The sequence below is a fragment of the Condylura cristata genome, unplaced genomic scaffold (genome assembly GCF_000260355.1).
Source record: "Condylura cristata isolate star-nosed mole 26May11 unplaced genomic scaffold, ConCri1.0 scaffold00013, whole genome shotgun sequence".
NCBI classification, from domain to species: Eukaryota; Metazoa; Chordata; class Mammalia; order Eulipotyphla; family Talpidae; genus Condylura; species Condylura cristata.
The window spans coordinates 23,823,955-23,847,089 of NW_004567114.1; the positions used below are offsets into that span (position 1 = coordinate 23,823,955).

At 45.2% G+C, this 23,135-nt stretch overlaps 1 protein-coding gene across 1 annotated transcript in view; it reads left to right on the top strand.

Annotated features, from left to right (window-relative positions):
• The first annotated feature begins 81 nt into the window (after positions 1-81).
• MAP3K9 (mitogen-activated protein kinase kinase kinase 9) overlaps positions 82-23,135 on the top strand; it is a 75,300-nt gene continuing 52,246 nt past the window's right edge. The window contains exons 1-2 of the mRNA XM_004681729.2: positions 82-564; positions 7,143-7,556. Coding sequence (XP_004681786.1) covers positions 162-564; positions 7,143-7,556 — 817 coding nt within the window. The 5' untranslated portion in view covers positions 82-161. The remainder of the gene's footprint in view (positions 565-7,142; positions 7,557-23,135) is intronic.

Here is a 23,135-nt window from a genome sequence, read left to right on the forward strand (position 1 = left end):
GCGGCCGCCGTCGGGGGAGGGGGGTCGCCCCAGCAGGGGTGCCCCGCCGGCTCGCGGCCCCCGCAGGGGGGTCCCCCCAGCTCTGCAGAGCCGCATGAACAATAGGCGGCGGCGGCTCCTGCGGGCGGCGGCAGCCCCGCACCCTATGGATCGGCCGCTCCATGGAGCCTTCCAGAGCGCTTCTCGGCTGCCTGGCGAGCGCCGCCGCTGCCACCCCACCGGGGGAGGATGGAGCGGGGGCCGGGGCCGAGGAGGAGGAGGAAGAAGAGGAGGAGGCGGTGGCGGCGGCCCCCGGGGAGCTGGGCTCCGACGCGCCGCTGCCCTACTGGACGGCGGTGTTCGAGTACGAGGCGGCGGGCGAGGACGAGCTGACCCTGCGGCTGGGCGACGTGGTGGAAGTGCTGTCCAAAGACTCGCAGGTGTCCGGCGACGAAGGCTGGTGGACCGGCCAGTTGAACCAGCGGGTGGGCATCTTCCCCAGCAACTACGTGACCCCGCGCAGCGCCTTCTCCAGCCGCTGCCAGCCGGGCGGCGAGGACCCCAGTTGCTACCCGCCCATTCAGTGTAAGACGAAGGCGGGTCCGGAAGCCTGGCGACCGCGGGCCGGGGGGCGGGGAGTGGGTGGGCGATAATGGAGTCCTGGGGTGGTCGCGGAGGGAGCGAGCCCTTCCCCACGTTTAAGTTGGGGACGGGGTGTGATTGACCTGGGGGTGTGTGCGTGCGCGCGCTCTCGGGCTGCCTCAGCTTTTTTTGGTGCGATGGATAAAAGACACCGCAGGCCTTGCCTGGAATCTCAAGCACTTAGGCTTCTTAACCTTCATCTGACCACCTCAGCAACTGCTTCTGACTTACACACCCTGAAGCCCCAGATGAGATTCTCTCCATTGCCTCCCACCCTCCGATTTGGAAAACTGTCTAGTCCCCACATCAGGCACCTTGCCGACCTTTTCAGTTGCCTGCCTGTCCCCGCCCCTAAAATGCATTTGCTTTGAAGGAGATGGGGGTGTCCCTGGCAATACTGGGTTGACTGGGAAGCTTGTGTGAACTAGGCTTCTTAGACTTTGTATCTGTCTTTGAGATGTCAGTGTAGATTTCTAAATCCTAATTTTGCATTTCAGAGGTTGTACCACCTGGACTTTCAATAAGTAATAGGCAAGACAGGGTGGTGTAGAGGGGATTGGGGCAAGCCATAGATGGAGAAATGATTAGAGAAGGAAAAGTATGTCATGCCCCAATGAGAGATCAGGGACACAAGGTACGTGGCTAAGTCCCAGTCCCTTGACATCCAGACTATTAAAAAATACATTTTCTCCCTTCTCCAAATACCAAACTTTGCTTAGGTTTAGTATTTGCCAGATCTCAGGGGGACCAGGCCCAGGGGTCCCCTCCCAGGGCCTTTCTTTCAGTGTCCTGGTTTTCGCTGTTTTCCCAGGAGCCCCTGTTCCACACCCATAATGCAATTTCCTTTATTTTTTCAAAGGAGTTAAATTGCCATTAAAATCTCCAATCAGTTATTCTAGGTAGTTTTAGAACAAAGATGTGAATATCTCTACAGTTCACACTGTTTGTATTTGAGGGTCCTCATGTTTCTTTCTGGTTGAAAAATGTCATTCCACATATTGTTTATCCCATATTTGGTATACTTCACATCTTAGTTGATTTTAAAAAATTACTACCAAAGACCAACAATTAAACATTTGATTTTAAAATTTCACTTGTAATATTTCAACAATTATATTACTTTAGTTTAAGATGTTCTTTTAAATACTATCAATTTCAAATCTAGCCTTATTTTTCTACCCTTCTGTCTTTTTTTAATTGGTGTTTTGACTGTCAAATGGATGTTCAGATCTTCAGTTTTCATTGTTTCTCTTTCATCAGTTTAAAACTTCTGTTTCGGTATTTTGAACTCCATAATGCCTGGAGGCAGCCAATTATTTTAAATTGTTTCTAGGTATTACTTTGTTTTGGCACTAGTATTGGAAAGAAGGCGGCTAAGGTTTCTAGCATAATGTCTGAAATAGTTGTAGATGATCACAAATTGCAAGAAATATTGAAAGATTGATCTGGCATGTTAGAAAACACAGTGTAGTTACAAGCTTAAGTAAAATTCAAGGTTCTCAGTAGAAGTTTTTGAATTGTTTTCAGGAACAGCTAATGTCACAGTGGGAGAGCCATGTGAGGCTCTTGAGCAGGAACTCTTAACATCTTGTGTCCTGGCGGTAAGAGCAGCAGGGAGTGAATATGACTAGACTGGAAGAGCCAACCCACAGGAAACAAGACAACAACAGTGTGCTATTAGACACTCCTGCTGCTAGGTACCCAGGACTTAACTTTATCATAACAAAAGTTACCTAGCTGTAGACTGCTACAGCTAGAAGTCAGTGAGAAAACTAGGAAGTACCTAAGTTCCTTGTGCTTATATAGTAATCGACTTAAAGAACATTGGAAGATCTTGTTAGGTTTGTTTTTTTTTTAACACCCCACCAGGAGCTTCAATCTTAACTGGAACTCTTGATAATTCAGGAAAGTTTAATTCCATTAAAAAATCAGAGTGTCTTGTGAAAGAGAGGTACAGGGTTAAATATCAGGGTACTAAAAAAAATAAACAACAAGGAGGTGCTTATAATTTACACATGTGGATGGTTGATGATGTAAATATGTAATTTCAGTGCAGTGCTTTGAAGCAGATGAACACAGGAAGTTACCGACAGCTGCTCCTCTGATACATGTGCTTTGACTGTCAACTCAGTTATGTCTCTCTGTCACTGTATCAGAACATAAAGATGATTGGTAATCTTGGCCCTAAATACTTAGAGTGAAACTGAGCCACTAATAACGTTTCCCCATTCCCCTTTGAACGTCCTTCCCCTTTGAGGCAGGCACTGTGGCATTACATCTTAAAGAGAACACACTTCTCAAGTAGTAATACTCGATTTTAGTTGTAAGTGTTGCCTCAAGGTGAAAATTCTGTTTCAAGCTTTGTTCAAAACAGAGGAGGAGGAAATTGCTAAATCGTATAACCAAGAAAAAGTATAATAGTGATATTATAAACCATCTAACATTAATATGGTGTTTTTATCTTTCTCTAATGTAAGTTATTACAAATTATCTTTTTCATCAAGCTGACAAATATAAGTAACACAGGAATTTACTCACCTTCTTTTAGTGAAAGATGGAAAATACATAGTTTCAATTTTTCATCTAGGGAGATAATCCTAGGTATTACAGAGGTTTCTCTGATAGGGAAATTGTTTTCAAGTAGGGTGTGAATGAAGGTTATTAGTAATTTACTTTTTTTTCTTTTTCCCACTGGAAATAAAAGGATAGATTTTCTTGAGATTAATAAATGAGTAAAATATGTACTATTCACTTGCTCAAAATCCACCGGAATGTGCTAAGACACAATTGAGAGGCAATACTATTTTCAAAAGTCAAAAGAATAAGGTTTGTTCCTGATATTCCTGGAAATATCCTTCCACAGAAAAATGAAAAACCTGTGAATACGACTTGACCTCATTCTTACTTAAAATGAGGTCTTGACTAGGGGAGGGAGGAAAGGGAAGGAGAACCTCACATTCTCTCAGCTGCAACTGAAGGTCTAGTTCCTACCCAACGGACTTAGCAGAGATGGAAAAAGACAGCACCCTCTTCACCCGCCCCCTGTCTTCTATTTTTTGAAAATTGTATTCTGTACTTTTCTTGAAGGCTAGTCATGAATATTTTTGTAACTAAATAGCAAGAACCTGAGATTTATATTGTACCAATAGAGAAGTTACTTTGCCTTCTCCACAGACGTCTTCTGCCTTCTGTAAAATGCTGTCAAAGGAGCTGTCCTTTCAGCACCCCACTCAGAATTACCTTTTTAAATCCTCATACATTCAAACAAGTATTTAACATCTGTTGTGCTTTAGACCAGGGTGAGTAAAAGCAATGAGAGAAAAACAACAGTTAATTCTCTTAAAGGGAATTTATATATTCCGTTGAGGAAATAAGACATATTAATACAAATCTGTTAAACAGGCACCTATCTTTACATCAGTTTTAAAACTGGTAGAAAAAATGAGTGTTCCTTCCCTCCATCATCAAGAAGACTCTCAGTAATGTATTTTTCCAGAAGGACTACTCATCTCTCTTTAACGTCGGTTTATTTTTTGAAATTTATACAGATGAGAAAAGGCAAGAATTAGTAATTCAGTCTGTTCATTTTAGGACCTAGAAACACTCAAGCTATTTTAGGCAGAAGGTGATTTAACACCGGAAGTCTGGTGCCTACTGAATTATGGGAAGGGCAGGGAGAATAGGCTCTCAGCTGGACCTATGGGAAAACTCTCAGAACTTTGCAAACCTGGCCCACTGGCTGCTTCTCTAGTTGGGAAGGTGCAGAATCAGGAAATTCCTTTGACGCTAAGCTGTTCATTTCAAGAACATGCTGTTGTAGCTGCAGTTCAGAGATTAGGCAGCCACTCTGCTATGAAACATTCCTCTCCCCATCCACAGAACAGATGACTGGACACCAACATGCTATTGTAGAAAAGCCCACTTCTCTGTAGTCATGCTTTTCAGAAGAAACAACTAGATGTGTCTGTTTCACTTCTGTCTTCCGTGTCTTGTGCCTCTTACTGACAGAACCTAATCTGTACCCAGATAGCTGTCAAGTTTTTAGTTGCTTGGCCTCTGTAGTACTCAAAGCATGCTAAAAGGATCTTAGAATAGATTCTTATAACTGATGTAAAGGATCTGCCAGACCTTTTATTCTTTAGGAAGAGTGATAGACAAAGTGATAAGCTTGAACAGTTGGAACTTTTGGTGCCAGAGTGGCTATAGAGTTTCCTGTATACAAACTGTTGCATTACAAAATATAAATTAGCTCCAGAAGGGAGCCAAGCACCACTATTAAGCAACAACAGAATTTTGAGCCCCACCCGCATCTGGAGAATGGACACATCCAACTGGCTGGGTAAGGAAGGGAACACCCACTAGTCTGCAGTTGCTTCCTTGGTATTGCTGAACTGAGTTTGGTTTGCTTCTTCCTGAGGTAGATTTCCCTCCACATCCCTCCTCCACTCCATTGTATTTCAACTGTCCTATAGGCCACCTACTGATTGGGTTGCTCAGCATAGCATGCACTATGCTGAATAAGGCAGGCAGAATCTGCCCTTGTGGATCTCACAACCTGACAGGGCGCATGATCTTGATGAGTCTTGCAAATAGAGACTTCTCTGGAAGTGTTTGATGGGGTCTCACCTAATTTATTCAGGGGGTTAGGAAAAGTTTCTGTAGGAAGTTGATGTTTAAGCTGAGACCTAAGGGGTGAGTATGAGTCAGCCAGGTAAACAAAAAAATGAAGAGAGAACAGGTTTTCATGAGAAACATAAAATAACACTTTGCTCACATAGGAGCACCACATCTAGTCCAGCATTGGCAACCACCTGTAGCTGTGATATCTAGCCTTGCAGTTATCCTAAACTGAGCTAAAGACACAGTCAAGGACCTTAGGTTTCAGCTCTGGATTTGGGAAGGAGAATGAGTGATTGGATGTGATACAGGAACATCTGCTGTGGCCCAGATGCCTGTTGGAGACAGAACTTTTCTGCATATCTAAGTTGCAAGAACACTATTTCAAAAGCAAGTTTTGAAAATCTCCCAGTTTATTCTGTACTTCTTGTTTTCACTGCTGCTGAGGTTCAGACCCTCATGCTCACATGCTTGGGTCACTGCAGTGTCCTTAGAATTTCCTGTTGCTGCAGAAACCTGTCCTCCAGGTTGTATGCCAGAGTTACAGGTCTAACAGCACTCCCTTCTTAAAGTTACATGACAACTATCACAGTAGGAAATTCAAGTCCTCAGAGCTGCTTAACTTCATGACCTGACTGCCCCAACAAGACTTTGAGCCTCATCTTCTATCCAAACTCATGTAACCCAGCTGCATTAGTTCCTGAAATCCCTACTCTGTTTATAAAACTCTCATGCCCCATATTCTTCTCTCTGCCTGGATTGTTCCTCTTCATGCAGAGCCTCACTGCCTGATGAGATCCCTCCCACTCATTTTTTTTAAATTTTAATTAATTTTTTTATAACAGTTTATTTTTACATCATTTTGTACATTTTTTTTCCCATCTCGATTGTAATCCCTGCGGGTTTCCCATCACCATGTCACCCATGTGCCATCACCATAATCTGTGCACTTCCCTCCCCACCCCTCCGTTTTTGATCCCATTCCCCATTCCACCCCCGCAAAATGTCTCTGGTATATGGTTGTTCATTTTTCTTGTTATTTTCTCTCCTGGTCCATTATACTCCTGCTATGAGTGAAACCATCCGGTATTTTTCTTTCTCTTTCTGGCTTATCTCACTAAGCATGATCTTTTCCAGTCCATCCAAGTTGCTGCAAAAGACATGTGTTTCTCTTTTTTGGTTGCTGAGTAATATTCCATTGTATATATGTACCACATCTTTTTAATCCAGTCATCTACTTTTGGGCATTTGGGCTGCTTCCATGTTTTTCCAATTGCAAATAAAGCAGCAATAAACATGGGGGTGCAGGTATCTTTTCAATCAGTGTTTTTGAGTCTTTTGGGTAGATACCTAGGAGTCCCTCCCACTCATTCTTTAGGGTCCATTTCACTGAGAATGTGCTTCTCACTCACCCTTCTCACCCCCCCCATTGACCCCCCCAACTCATGGTGGGAGTTAGTGATTTCCCAAATCCTCTGTTCACACTGATACAAAGGCTCTATTCACACTCTGGTTGGTTGTTGTGTATCTGTTTGGCACTGTGCTGGCACTGTGCTGGCATCCCACCACTTAGCACACAGCAAAAGCTGGATAAGTCTCATCAAGATTATCTTTCCCGTGTTCCCTTTGGTTAGAATGATTGGTCTTGATACAAACACTGCATGATGTTCCAAGTGGAAATTATCTCATGAATATTTATTGAGTGCATACTATACATTAGTCACTAAGGATATCACAATGGAAAATAAGTTCAGCACATTTCCTTCCTTTATGGATATATCTTGGAGTGGGGGAGACAGAAAGGCAAGTGAATACCCAATGCTCAGATTTACCTGTCCAGGCTGATGGGTAATCAAATGGTGTGTTTGGAGTGTTTTGATTTTGTTTTTCCTTTTCTTCCTCAGTGTTAGAGATTGATTTTGCAGAACTAACATTGGAAGAGATCATTGGCATCGGGGGCTTTGGAAAGGTTTATCGTGCTTTCTGGATAGGAGATGAAGTTGCCGTGAAAGCAGCTCGCCATGACCCTGATGAAGACATCAGCCAGACCATAGAGAATGTTCGTCAGGAGGCCAAGCTCTTTGCTATGCTGAAGCACCCCAACATCATTGCCCTAAGGGGAGTGTGTCTGAAGGAACCCAACCTCTGCTTGGTCATGGAGTTTGCTCGTGGAGGGCCTCTGAATAGAGTGTTATCTGGGAAAAGGATCCCCCCAGACATCCTGGTCAACTGGGCTGTGCAGATTGCCAGAGGGATGAACTACTTACACGATGAGGCAATTGTCCCCATCATCCACCGTGACCTTAAGTCCAGCAACAGTGAGTATGAAGAGGTGGAGCTGGAGGGGTTAAGGGCACTTCAGACACAGTCTGGGACTTGGGTGAAAAGGAATTCTTAATGGAATCTTAGTGTACAGGAAGGCTTGGCTTGAAACCATTCCGTTTTTGAGTTCAGATGCAGGGGTGGAGTGCATGCCAGGAAAAGTTGGTTTAAGAAGAGAGAAATGAGTCTCCTGAGGGCTGTGGGATAACACTGGGCTCATATTCACCAGCAACCCTGGCATATGATTTTGATGTACTGTGCAAAAAAATACATAAATTTATCTTTCTACTTGGTGAAAGTGTGTCATGTCCAAAAAGGGTCTTCCTCCTTGATGGAACAAGAGTTAAACAAGCCTATATTACCTGCTTGAATTTTTACCTAGACACTGCTTGCTGAGGTACCTACCAGTGAAGGTTTTAAGAAGGGGCACGTTTAAGCCGAGAAATCAGTTCAGGTGACAATGTCAACTTGGAGAGCATGACCCGGTGGGTGGTGTCACAGCCCTTCTCATCACCTAGTGGTAGTACTAACCAGTTAATTGTTTCAACTACCTAGTGTTTAAGAACAGGGAACTGAGAAGTAACAGTTTTTAAACAGCCAGTGTCCATAAACTGGATTGTAAAACAAGTGTTAGTCATAATTAAATGGTGTGTTGGTGGCAGCTTGAGTCTCTTTCATTAGCTGAATTAGCAGGAGCTGAGGCTCTGCAGCTTTTGTGTAGTAATTTGTGCGCTGTTTTGCCTAAACCGAGTGGTAGAGAGGATAAGACATTTTAAATCACGTATGGTATATATTGATATACTTTTCTAATTTACTTAAAATAGTCTATATTACCCTCATCTCTTCTTCCCGCACCCTCTTTCCCCTTAGTAGTAAGAATAATTCATCCATGGCAGATTGTGGAACATGAGATACTTAATGGTGGGGACATGTTTTGAGAAATGCATCCCCAGGTGATTTTGTAGTAGTGGGAGCATCACAGAGTTAAATTATGCTCTTCTGTACCCCTGGCTACTGCTCGCCTGGACTTAGGGTGGGACTTTTTGGGACCATCATGGTATATGTGATCTTTCATTAACTGAAAAGTCAGGAAGTGATTATAGTGCACATGAGGGATTTAAGTTACATAAAATAAACTTTTTCGCTTCTCAGCATGTACTTATTCTATCCCATCTCCAAAAGTCTGTTCTTTAAATGTCTTCAATAAATTAAAACTTCTGGTGACTTCTTTTCAAAGACACTTCTGCCTTAGAGGTTACTTTGGATGATGGGGTAAGAATAAACAGATGTGATGATAAAAATGTAATATAGGAACTGAAGTTCCTTTACTTTTTTCCTAGATACTTATATATTGAGAGACTGGACAAAGTGCTCTAACCTTTCATAATTGAGCTCATTTTAAAAGTTAGGCGGGGTTAATGACATTATAAAAGTGAATGGTTTCCCCTATAAAGTTTTATATTGGGGCAATTTCATGCTGTAAATACAAGGTTTACCTTTTATGAGATTTGTGTTTGCACGTCTGGGCTCTTGTGAAAGAGGAGCTAGCCTACCAAGGTCTGCTCTTTGCAGGTGATGGCACTGCACTTGAATGTCATTTGTAACCCAGAAGATAAACCCCTGGTCCTTCCTTTTTCCTTAAGTGGGTGTCAGGACTGGTAATAAGAAGCCTTCAGGCTTGGTGCTCTGGGGCAGGAGTTAAAGGACTGCTGTCTGGTGCTACAGTGTTACCTGTTGTAAAACTAGTGCATGAGTTTGGGTGGCTCCTTAACGTTTGTCTTTGGGGGGTTGTTTGCCTAGGATCCTATCATTCCAGCACGAACCGTAAAGACCCCCTCTCTTTCTCCAGTGTGCATGACTTGGAAATCATTTTAGATGTGCTGGGCCACTTCTTTGAGAGTCATTACTTCTTCAGTCCTGGGGATACAGGCCTCCCTAGGTTCCAGAGAATTGGATTTTGGTCACTGTCATATGAGGGCAAAATTCCCTGAATGATTTGTGTTAGTTGATTCTGAATATTTAGAAAAAAAAGAGTTTGTATAGATGGGGGGGGCTGACTTTGTGGAAAAACTTATTCATTATAAAAAGTTCAGTAAAAAGAGTGACTTATTAAAACATCTTGTTATCCTGGTCACCTACTGTAAAAATCTCTTGCTGCTTATTGCTAGCGAGATACATATAGCAGGTAGCATCTCATGTTGACATATAGTAAGTCTAGGTTTGACTGCACATAATCTGAAAAACAAAATAAAATAATGGTAATGAAAACAAGGTATGGATTCATTTGTTTTGGAAACCTGTGGGGGTTTTCAGGTGCCCCACACGGACAGGAAGACCCAGACTCCTGCTTTTCACTGCCTCATCCTAGTATGCCTGTGTGTCCGCAGGGTTGGCTTGTGACCCAGGATGACTGTTAAGTGCCAGTTATTAGTGCAAGTCCAAGACCTGAAGGAAGGCTAACAGCAGAAACAGTGTAATAGGTGCTCACATGTCGAGCTGGCACCCAGTAACCCCCCAGAAGTCCAGCACAACACATCTGTTTGCATTAATTGACTAGAATGAAGTGACAAAGTTACAGCTGGCTGCAGGGGAGGTGGGACCTGGAGAATTTGATTCTGGCTGGCAGTCAGCTCAGTTAATAATCACAGTCTATTACTAAGCAACAGGCTGGCTAGTAGGGGAAACAGCCAGCAGTCTTCCTGATGTCAGGTGAAACACAGGGGTGCCCAGGGACCCAAAACTGTTAAGGGGCTCATTCTAAGAGATATGCATAAAAGAAAGCAGATTTACAGCGTCCTCAGAGATTTTTAATCAGTGTGAGGTTCAAAGGATATAGAAGGGGAAGAGAAGAATTTCAAATAACAGAGTCCCAATCAAAGTCTGAAATCACCTGTCCCCTTGTGGGCATACACCCAGCCAAAGAGAGGACCCAGAGAGGGGCAGCTGAGGCCCAAAAGCTTGTCAGGAGTCTGAGACACCTCCTAGTAGGGAAAAAATAAGCAATGGGTCAGGCAGGACCCGGTAGGCTCAGAAAGTAGGGGAGACCTGAAATTTACTATGTCTCATTCAAACTGGATGACCAGCAGGCCAAGATGCTGGCTGCCGGTGTCTCTGCTGCGTCCTCCTGCCCATAGTGCTACAGCAACCAACGACAAAGGCCAGAAGCAGCCTCCACACCTGTCTCTCTTTCCCACTTCAGTAAGTATCTGCCTCCCACCTCGCTCCTTCCCAGCTGCCCCCCCATTCTGGAAGTCTGGTTCATGGCATGCTGGGGTTTCATCCCAGGCGTTTGAGATGTTGGCAGCAACACTTAGAGGTGGAAAAACGACTCCCTTTCCCACAACCATAGTGACACTCCTCGCTTTGTGGTGACACACCCTATCACATTACTGTGGAATCTTAATACTGTTTCTCAAATAGATAACATTGTCCAGCCAAAGTTTGCCAGGCCTGAGAGGGGTGACTCAGCCCTCTGATTTAATAATTCTATGCCTTTACCACACTGCATCTTTTAACTTAAGCCTCACGTCTTAAAACTACTTCTAAAAAACCCTTGATTTTTGTGTTTACTTCATCACATTGTAGCCGCTTGGTTATTAGCAAAGGTGTTCGTGAAAGATGTTCCTTTAGTGGAAAGCTTTTCCTTTTGTGGCAGGTAGATAGATTTCCAGATCTTGTGTAATAGGTAGCTTGATGTGAAGGTATGAAGAAGAAGGTCCTAGTGACAGGACCGGAGCTGCTGGCCCAGGGTTGCGAGCTCAGATGCCATCCAGCCAGGCCAGTACATTTGCGAAGCAGCTGGTGTGGACCCGCAGGGCTTGGAGAGATTGATGGTGAAGGAGTGCCGCCTCCAGAAGCCATTACATAACACAACTCCATGCTGGCCCACAGGCAGGCCACTAGGTTGTACTCTGACCTTTTCTTTTTTGTTGGCAGTGATTTCTGGTGTATCTCCTACATCTCTAAATAGTTTGTGTCTTTAGCTCCCAGCGTAGTTCCAGGCAAATTGAGTACATGAGTCACCTGAACTGGTTTTACTTGTAGGACCTCAAAATGTAATAATCCCCTTCTCCTGAGAGAAGATGTCCCTCATGCCTCCCTCACACCGGAGCTGTCATTCTCATTGTCATCGCCAGCCCTTTGAGCCTTCCTAGTTGCCTGAGTTCATCAGTCTGTTTCAGATGCCACAGTGTGGCCACCATGACACCTTTGCCCCCTTTCTGTGTCCTTCTCAGAAGCTGGCCTCAGTCACTCCCTCTGGCCTTTGTTTCTGCTGCAGCTGATACCTGGCGTCCAGGTGCTGCTGGGGTAGGTCACCACCCTTTGCCACCTGGACCTGCTGCCAGTCTGTCCCACGCAGCCCCAACTGTGAATTCTCTGTTACGCTCCCTCAGTAGCCACCCCATTTGTGTTTAGTGGTTCGATGAGTGCCCTCTTGTGACTGGAGGCCCAAGACCTCCCCCAGCCCTCCCAGGGATGTGCTCATGCAGGCCTGGGCCTGTCTCTAACCTCTGGGAGTTCATCGGGTAAGGAAGGGGAAAGCTGGCTTTCCTGTAGTGTGAGCACCGACCTCCCATCTCGCCCTGCCTGTGAAGATCTGGGGCCTAGAGCTCACTCGTTTGAACGCCCACCACAGCCCCTGCCCCAGTTCTGTGTGCAGGATTTCTCAAGGTGGAGCGCTGCTGGCCGCAAGGCCTGAGGAGCCCTGCAACCCAGTGGTTTCTGCTCACCAGTGTCCCCGCTTCTGCACACTGGTAGACATACTCCCCCCTAGCGATGAGGCAACAGGCACCCTGACCAGGAGCAAGGAGGCAGAAGTGACTTGCCCAGAAAAGGGTGAGGAATAGCCATAGGATGTTCTTCCTGTAGAATAAAAGAAACCGAAACAGCCCCAGGGTGAATGCAGGAGGCAGCAAAATACCAGCTACCCCCAACTCCCAGTCATTTCCAGGAGGCATATGAAGGACTTTCTGTGCCTCCTAGGGCATCTCAAATGAGTCTTCAATACTCCCGGGCCCTGGTGCTCCTGAATCGCTCTCCCTGTTACTCTCTGCATTTCTAGTCTTTTTGGTTCTCTGTTACAAATTCTCTCCCACAGGGATTTGGAGGATGTGTTTTGAGGAGTTTTCCTGATAGAATCACACAAAAGCTCAAAGAAATGCATTTTCCCTCTGTCTGTAGGAGGGTAGCAGCTGCCAGGCTGGCCCTAGAGTATTGTGTTCAGTCGATGGGTCACATTTCGCATGAATACAGACATATGTTCTGCAAATCAAAGTAAATACATAAGGAAAGAAAGCTGCAATGAAGCAAACAGCCAGCCAGGTAAAGGTGACTCAGTAGATGAGCCTGGGGCGGCCAGGAGTATTGACCTGTATTGCCTTTCAGTTCTTCCATTCTGTCTGAGAGCCTTGCTTTTCCCTTTCCCCTTGGATGTGTGAGGCCATCTCCCACAAGGAGAGGACTCTCATGGATGTGTGAGTTCATGTGTTTATTCTTGGGGCCATAATAGTCACAGGCCCTGCCCTCCATGGTGCAGAGGTCAGAGAGGAGGACCTTCATCAAGACTCGCACACTCACCACATGGCTGTGGTAGGTGCTGTGGGGAGTAGATGCTGGTGTCTGGAGACACACGGGGGCTTGCCTGAGGACTTCCTGAGGTGGCGATCTGAGGAATGGAGAGGCGTGAACAAGACAGCCTGATGAGGAGAACTGAGAAGTTCCAGGCAGACATTGCAGCAGTCACCGTTGCCTAATGGCCCCCAGGACAATGGGTGTCCTTGACATTCCCTGTGGGTTCTCTTACCTCCGTCCTTTCACATGGTGGGAATGGCTGAGGGGCCCCTAAAGAGGAGTCATGTGTCTTTGGGGAACATCTGCCCTTATTTTCCACAAGGTTGCTCTGGAGTGCTGCCTGCCGCGCTTTCCTCTTTGGTGGCTCTGGGGACTTCGGTGTCTAGTCAGTGGAGCAGGAAGTAGGGGGCCAGGGCAGCTCTTGGCTCCTGTGAGGGCAGAAGAGTATGTTGTGTGTGAATCTTGGTAGATATTTCTGGATGGTGATGGAGCTTTAGTCTGGGAATATAGCCTCAGTGAGGGGTCAGCTTCAGGGCAAGAGCTCATCAACAGCTGGGTGGGCTCTGATTTCCAGATGGTTCCCTAAAATTTTCCCTTTACCTCTCTTTCTTTTGATTTAAACCACTATTGCTTTGAAAGTCAAATAAATAATTACTTCTTCCCTCCCCTACCTTCCTCCTCAACAGCTAAGTAGCTCCCATCTTTCACAGATGGCCTGTGGCACTGATCTCTCAGGGTCAAGCTTTGTACTTCAGGATCTCTAAAGAGACAAGCAAGAGGCTGCCTGTCTTCCTTTCTTCCAAGTCTCTTGGAGAATTTTCCATTCCTTGACCTGGTGTGTCACCTCATTTCCTTGAGGTAGCTCAGGGTCACTTATGGATCAGGAAGCTGAGACATGGTGTGCTGAAGTCATTGGTCTGGCTGAATCAAGACAAGCAGGTAGCTTTTTCTCTGGCCCTTCTCTTTACCTCGGGGACCCCTTCAGTTTCCCCATCAGTATTTTGTACAGCCACACTTGTTCCTTTTATTAAGAAGTGTTGTTAACCTAGGTCACTTGCAACCCTTGGAATTTATGCAAATTGTGTGTACGTTCATTTTGGGGAATGAGTAACTTTTTCTAATCCAAGACTCAGAGAAGGTTACAAACAGCATTATCAATACTGCTATAGAAACTTCTTAAATCGGACATCTAGGTAAGAGATAGACTGCAATAGTGAGAGGAACACCGGTCCCGACGCTCCCTTGGCCCTGCCTGACTGGGCGCCCTTGGGCATACTTTGACCTCTCTGGGCCTTAGAGGCCTGCTTGTGAAATGAGAGGGTTGGTTGAGGTGGTCTCTGACATTATGTGGGAACAAGTGCGTGGTGAGTGGGAGCTGCCCTACTGTATGTCTGGATCTGTGTCAGGCGCCAGCATGCCCAGGCCCCCTGTTTCTGGCTTCTTGTTGCAGGGCCCAGAGCCCTCTTGGTGGGGAATCTTCCCAAACCGTTTAGTGGGAAAACAGCTGATGGGAGCTCACAGGTGCTCCCTTCCCCCTTTGCTGCCTGGAGCATGACAGATGGCCTTGCTGGAAGAGAGGCTCCGATCTCATGAATCATAACAGGGACTCACAGTAAACCCAGGGCTGCCGTCAGCCTGGAAGTAGGACGCAGTTAAGTGCCATTCTGTCCTTGGAGCTGACCAAGAGCATCCTGGTGTCTCAGAGCTTTGCCCAGGATTGGATTTCCACCCCCTGCTCTGAATTGCACAGGACTCTTTCAGACCTGGGCAATTAACTAGACCAGTGAGGCAGCGATGAGGTTGTGGATGGCACACCCCTTTCTTTCTGGCATCTTCCCTAGGGTGGGAATCTGGGGGGGTCTTGATTGTGAAGAAGGCATTTCTCCTTCAAGCTGAGTTTTGGGAAGCCTGGTGGGCTAATGAAAGCCTGTTTTGGGCATCAGAAAGACTTGGATTGAAGTACACCAAGTCCTCAGTATCGTTAATAGGTTCTTGATAACTGCGACTTTATGGGAACCACATACAGCAATAACGGGCTCAAATAACGTTCATTGTCAGCTGTGATTACTTTTTTCTCATCAGAGTTAAAATGAAGCAGTGTTATTTGAGCACCTGCCACCTTCCTAAGTTCCTGACATGGGTATGTGGATAGTGTCTTGAAGCTTCAGGCTTCTCCTCTGTAAAATGTGACCACATGGGACAGAGCAGTGTTGTTTAAGGCAGTGTGAAATGACTTGCGCCACGTAACTCCCAGGAACCATGCTCAGTCATGGGACTGGATTTTTTTTCCTTTCCAAGGAGTAGGAGGAACTTCTTTCTGTTCCTTGTTCCTTAGGTATACTGGGCTTCTCTTTTTAAAATCCAAAGTGAGAATTTTTGGTGGTCCTGAACTGCCCCCTCCCAGGACAGCCTGGCTTGTGTTAACCACTCCCGCTGAGAGGAGCAGATTTATTTTAGTTGGGCAGTAGTTGGGGCTTACTCTGCCCAGCTGCCCCTCCAATGGCTCTTGGGCCTCTGTGGGAAAGGCCTGCTCCTCTCCTGCCTCTTGACCCAGCCTGAGCACACAGTGCTTCATCCATCCCCTGAGAAACACGGCCTGGTTTTGTCATGGCCTCTGGCCTGATTGGATGGGACAGCTGGCGGGTGTATGGCTTTGCTGGCCTCTCTGCTGATAATTAAAATGCTTTTGCCTCAAGGTGAAAAGCAATATATTTTTTCTTCCTTCTTGGCTGTGCCAGTCGAATGCCAGGGTCAGAGGGACACCTTTTAATGTCCCCCCTCCTGGCTTCCTCATCACTGAGCGTTCTTGTTGCACAGGCTCTTTTGAGACTCTGCCTATGAGGGTGGGCTGCAGAATTGTACTGAGCGCTGCTAGGAGAATGCCATGTGTAGCCCTCTCCAGCTCTGAATGGTAGCTTGATTGCCTGCAGCTATTCCAAATCTGGTTGTGTCAGGATTGAGTAGGCCCTCAAGAAATGTTTATGGTTTTGATTGTCAAAGAGTCTAGTGCTGTGCCTTTCCCTATGCACTAACCCCTGCTGCCATCCCCTCCCCCCCTTTCTCCAGACAGTGCCCAGATGCTCATCCTTTAGAGCCCACATTCAGGAGGGAGCCCCTTTCCATCGGAGAGGAGCCCATGTAAGCTCTGGGTTTCCATCCAGGCCCTGTTACCTGCTAACTGGAGCCTTGGGGCAAATGCTATACTATGTCTTCGTTTTTGTACATATAAACTGGGGTTAATTATAATTCCACCCATCTCATTTTACAGGATAGAAGTGAGGAGTGAATAAAATAATCTAGGTGAAACTTTTAGCAGTGCTTATCACAAGCAGGTGTTTCAGATATTGATCATTGTTACTGTAATTTGCAGCCGCTGCCTTTTTTCTCTGAGTAATTTTTTAAAATAAAGGTTATTATTATTATTTGTAAAGATTTGCTTATGCATACAGAACTGGGGTACAGGCCAGAGGTGCAGGGGAAGTGAGAGGATTCACCAGAGACAGTGGAGAGTAGAGCAGGCAGATTGACAAAGTACACTGTTGAGGGGAGCAGCAGGCGGGTCAGGAGAGGTCTGGAGCGCCATGTGGTCACCTCCGGGGCCAGGCTGGGGATCGAACTCATGCGGAAGCGGCTGTGGCTAGCTTCACAGTACTGTGTTTTAACCCATTGCGCCACAACGGAGGACCCTATTCTCTAAGTATTTGAACTCACAACTAATGAGTGTGTACTTTTGAGTATAATTTGCTACTTGCCTTTTCAATGTGTTAGTTATGTTCTCTACAACTGCACTGTGGATTTTTAAGTTTAATATGTCATGCACACACACAAGGTAAAAACAGTACAAAATTGAAATACAGAGAAAAGTCAGTCTTCTATCCTCAACCTTAAGTTTACTACTTAGAAATGAATGAAATCAAGCTTTTCTGGTAGCTCTCCTTTGATAGTTTATCCCCCCTGTGGAAAAGAATGGATTCTGGATGGCAGCAATGGCATTGCTTTTCTTTTTCCCACCTTCCCCCCTCTCTCCCTGCCCTACCCTTGAATCATGCACACACCAGGCTGTGCAAACAGCAGCAAATGTTTGGCAGCAGTTCCACTGTGGCTATGAAATCTTGCCTTTTCTGTCCCAGTTCCTTTCTGGATGGATTCAAATCCTTTGTTCAGTCAATTGCATTTGCTGTCATCAAGCCCTTGCTTTTATATGTCCATTTCATAAACTTTTCAGGACTTGGGACTCCAGAGAACAGTGCTGTTAGAATAGCTCAGGAAGTCAGAAGTTGAGTTAATTTGTCTGTGGACCTGCCCCGCTTTGGTGACTGTTTGTCCACTCCTGGGAGAAAAGGGGTGGGGAATGGAGTGGGGTAGGGACTGTCATCACACCCTTGAGTTTACAGGACCTTGACAGTGCTTCCTCTTGCAACTGGGACCTCTTTATGCAAATCCTTGTCACTGTTTGCCACCTGATGTGTCAGGAAAAAGTCTCATTGAAAAAAAAAGTTATTCCAGATTTCACTGTGCAAATGCAACTGTTTTTATCGTTATGTGTGAATTGCCTATTCTAGTCTATGTACCTCATCTCCTGCCATTTAAGTCATGTTGCACATGCCATCTGGACACTTACTATATATTTTTTGGTCCCTCATTCTGTTACCCTTCAGAATCCAACAGGAAGGAGAACAGTATTTTCAACGGGGGAGTTCATAATAGCTTTCTGTTTCCAGTCTTTAACTTTCTTTTGTGCTTATTTTTTTTTAAATTGTCATTACTTAATTAGATTCTCTGTAAGAAGCTTAGAACACTGGTTTGTGAAGGCGAAGTCCATGGAGAGAGCAGACCCAGTGGATGGGCCCTGGAGCTGAGTCACAGCTGGGAATCTGGCAGAACCTGCCAGTCTACACAGTCTGATCAGCCTCGGCTGCACTGCCATCTCCCGCTTCTCCTTCTCTGTGTGGAAGATGTCACCTCCCTGGTGTCGGGGCTGATGGCGGCTTCTCCATGAAGCCAGCCTCAGGGAGCCATTTTGGGATCTTCACACCATCGATGACAATGTTATTAGAGGTGGTGCTGACCAAGTTCTGGTGTGTCCTATGCCAAGGCTTTAGGTGGAGGGACAGAGAGGTCCAGTCACTAGTAGCAGGCCTGGCCCAGCTCCAGAAACCACCCTTCTGCCTCTGTGGGGCCCTCTTAGGATGTCGTGGTTTTCTCACATGCCCACTGAAGGATTTTTGCTGTGGCTCTTCAGCTTTCAAGGACACCTCAGTAGATTACACTGGGACACTGTGTCAAGTTTAACCCCTTAGGTTCTGATGTTCTTGTCAAGACCAGTTGATTTTGTGACTACAGACAGGACCTTCTCCCTTTCAACCCTGGACTTAGCTGTTGAATACTTCCTCTAGCACACGGCCTTTTTAGAAGGCACACAAATTACCTCATATCACAGTGTAGGCCAATTCCTCACACCAGCTCAGGGTTTCTGCTGCTCTGGGGCTTCCACCTCTTAGGGGTTTGGCTTTGCCCTTCTTAACTTCACCATCAGCATCAGCTTTCTAGACTTCAGACTTATCTGTAGTAGCTACCTCCACAACCACCATTTTGCAAGATGGGAAAGGACTTTGTGTTTATTGAGAAGATTGGCGCTCAAAGGTTCCATAGAAGATGCGGTCCATATGTACAGTAGAATACTAGTCAGCTATTAAAAAAAAGTATACACACTTAGGCTCAGTGACATGCACCTGAATATACGATGTTACAATGCAGGGCTACCACAATAAACACATTTATTTTTGAAATTTTAATTATTTTTAGAAAGAATTTTAATAGAAAAGAACTAATTCTTTAGAAAGAATTTTTATAGAAAAGTACTTTAATAAAATTAGTGTGCAGAAAGACAGAAGGACAATAGTTTCCCAGTGAAACACCCCAAGTTGCCCCCCAAGTTGTGAGTAAATGCCCCATCAAGCAGGGTTGCCCCAAAGCAGGGCCACTGAGCCCCATCAGCTTGCTACAGTCTAAGGCCCCTTCTGGTGGGGACCCACAGGAAAGGGACAGAAGAGGACAGAGCAGAATGGGACAAGAGGAGCGTGGTCAAAATACAAGTCAAGATAAAAGCTGCCGTCGTCAGCCTCCCGCGACTCTCTCACCCACATCTCTTTCAAGGGTCTCAGCATGTCTCTACTTCATGTGTCTCCCCCCATGTACCCCAAGTCCCTGGTGTAAGTACAAAGCCAAGAAGCAAGTAGACCTCCTCTTTTACATGTCCCTGTTCCACATGCCTCCTCCAAGTCGCCTCAAAAATTTTCTCCCCACTCGTCGCCCCCACACCTACACACCAGGAATCCACAGGGAATGGTCCTGGCAGCTCAGGCTCCTTCCCTGGGGCCTCACCGTGAGCTCAGGCTGGTGCAAGCTGGAGCTTCAGCTGTACCCAAGTACCTGTCTCTTTGGCTTCCTTTTTTTCCTGCTCATTTTCTCTCATGTGTTTCAGAAAGCTGTCTCAGCTCTTAGAGCGCTTAATGTGCTCAATACGAACATTGGTTCTCTTGGCAAGAATCTTGCCCTTTGATTGTTTACAATAATGTCAACTGCATGCTGGGCAGTAGCGATACAGACTCTTCCAGCATTGTCTGGTAACATTGGTGGGGCTGTCCTGTCTGAACTGTGCCCACCCCCTTGCTGTCTACTGCATCATCTTTCCTGTGAATTCCCATGTGTGTGACCAAAGGAATGACTCTTCGTTTTCTAAAAGGCCTTGAGAAATTATCCAGGGGGCACCTTCTTTCCCTCTGTGTTGGTCATTGTGGCAACTGGGCACTGCAGTTCCAAAAATTTTAAAGCTTTTTGAAAAGGAAAATGGTCCTTGAGGTTCAGGAACCTGGATTTGTGTTTCATAATTACATGGATATATTGGAACCCGAGGACAGGGTCACTGCTTCCAGCCCCAGCCCCTGACAGCAGAACCAGTGCTGCTGGCTTTCAGGCGTGGTCCAGAGTGTTGTGGGAATAGGATATGCCAGCAAGGAGCTGGATGTTTGTAAGGCTCAGCTCAGAGGTCAAAGTTGGGGAGTGGAACCTGCATCTTGCCTGCTCATCATGATGAGCACCATCATTTTCTTCTCAGTGTTATATAGTAGGACAGCAATATTCTCTGTTCTTCTAGGTGACAGTTTCAATTAGAAAAGACATATTTTTACTTCTGGCTTATGGCGATGTAATGACATATAACATGTAGGCTTAAGGTGCTGATTTGATACACATGTATGCTGGGCAATGGTTGTATACCGAAACACATGTATACTGCTACACGTGTGTACATGATTACCACTGTAAGGTTAGTTAATTCGTTTATCTCACATAATTACTTTTATCTTTGGATGCTGAGAACACTTAGGATCTATTTACTTAGCAACTTCCAAGTACACAGTACAGTATTGCTAATTATACAGTACATGAGATCCCCAGAACTTACTCTCGTACTTCCCAGCCTATGACACCCATATTCTGTTCTCTATTTTTATTGGGCCATCTTTATTAGATGCCACATGTGAGTGATCTCATGTGATATTTGTCTTTATTTGACTTTTATTATTTAGAATAGTGTCCTCAAGTTTCATCCATGTTGTAAATGGCAGGATTTTCTCCTGCCATTTGGCTAAGTAATACTCCATTGTGTGTGCATGTATGTATCTGTATGAAATATATATATATAAACACATACATTTTCTTGAGACATACACTGACACTTAGGTTTTTTCCCTATCTTGCATATTGTGAATAATTCTACAATGAAAACAAGAGTGTAAATATCTCTACAATATTTTGTTTTCATTTTCTTTGGATTTATACACAGAAATGGGATTGCTGGATCACATCATAGTTCTACTTTTAATTTTTTGAGGAAACTGCAGTGTTGCCCATAGTGACTGCACTAGTTCACATTCCCACCAACAATGTACAGAGACTTCCTTTTCTCTATGCCATTGCCCACCTTGTTATCGCTTACTTTAGAACAGCCCTCCAAACAGGTGTAGGGTGTTGTCTCATATGGTTTTGATTTGACTTTCCCTAATACTTAGTGATGGTGAGCGTCTTTATGTGTACCTGTTGGCCACATGTTTGTCTTTTCTGGGAAGATGTCTTTTCTGGTCCTTGGCCCATTTTTTTTTTTTAAAGATTTATTTATTTATTCGTACAGAACTGGGGTACAGGCCAGAGATGCAGAGGGTGAGAGTATTCACCAGAGACAGAGCGGGAAGCAGAACAGGCAGATCTACGAAGTACACTGCTGAGGGCGGGTCAGGAGAGGTCTGCCACACCATGTGGTCGCCTCTGGGGCAGGCAGGAATCAAACTCATGTGGAAGTGGCTTTAGCTTCTTAGTGCAGTGCTTTAACCCGCTGCGCTACCAGGGAGTGGCCCATTTTTTAATTGAATTGAAAACCGTTTTTATTTCTTGAGCAGTCAATGCCTGGCTACCTGTGCTTTGGGATAAAATCCTGGGTTGGGTCAATAACATTCCTCCAGCGGCAGCTTGCCTCTCTCCCCCACAAACGGAATCTAGATGAGCCTTCCTAACTAATTGCATTAAACTAATGCTACAGTTAGCATGCAAGGGCACCACAGCTGGACACAGGAAAGGTGCCCCATGACTTCCATGGGTAGCAGTGGAGAACCAACTCAAAATTCTCCCACACAGCTTCTCCCAGATGATTTAAAATAACTGGTCTAACATGACCTTATCGGATTATTTCCCCGTTATTCATGGTAATAACAATAAATGCCTCTTCATTCCCCCCACCTAAATACTCTTTGAGATGAAATGGAGAATAATCACATTTTGTATTTGGTGATTTAGACTTTCCTTGGAGTCAGTATTTAAGGTACTCTGGGCAGAGGTATGGAATCCCCATCCTTGTAGGAGAAACAGAGGCTTGGAGAGGTTTAATGCCTGGCCCAAGAAGACGTGACTAGAGAATAGTGGAGCCTGGAGTTGGGTCCTGGACTCTGTAGTCCTTGTGTGGTGGCTTCTCTGCTGTGTTCTTTGGGAAATAATTTCAATACCTAGCCCCAAAGCCTGTGACTCCACCCCAGAGTGTGGGTGTGACAGGGGAGGCCCCACGTTAAAACTGACACCTGTAGACCCAGTGATCCTAAAATACACAGGTGCTAAAAACTGATTTCTTGTTTCCTCTTTCCTGAGAGCCCTTCTGACAGTGCGTTGGGATCCCCAGCCATCATCCTGTACCCTCAGTTTGCTTCTAATGTTGATCCTGACCCAAATTGCCCTTACGTGGAGCTATGCAAAGGTTGAGCCAACAGAGAAGTTTCCATTATATTTATGTTGTGGTTTTGTTTTTCTTTAAGAAAGGGAAGCATATATATAGATTTCAGATATATTTATAGCTGCTCATTTCCGGAATTAAAACATTTTTAACCAGCAGTGTAACGTAAGCAATAAAAAAAGGCTTGGGCACATTTGTCAATGGCAGAGTCTGGTGCAGCTGTTCTGATGTCATGGTTTCTGTGCTCTGTCAGCTCCGGTGTCACCCTTGAGCTGAGTTTGTAGTCAGGTGGGCCATGCCAGACCATTCCCTGTGGAGGAGAGCCAGGCGTGCTTTGTGGGGTCACGAAAGATGGATTTGACTTTCCATCTTTCGTTCCTTAATGTTCTGATTCAGACTGATTGCTAGCATAATAGCTGTTGCCTTCTCATGCTCAAGAAGAGAATCCCAACTTTGTTGCTACTAGTACTTTTGAGCTTTTGTGATGTGAGGAAAGGAAAGGCCTAGAATTCTGCAGATTTGGCCTGGTAGAAACATATATATATATATATATGCGCATATTTTTTTTTGGCATGGCAGAGACTTTACTTCTAAATGACTGTGAGTACACTAATAACATAGCTCTTGAATCCTATCTGCTAGTAATTTTGATTAAGAGGAACTGAAGTCAGCCGGATTTAGTGGTATTCATCCATCTAAGCCTTAGCTGGAAAGGATTTTTTTTTTT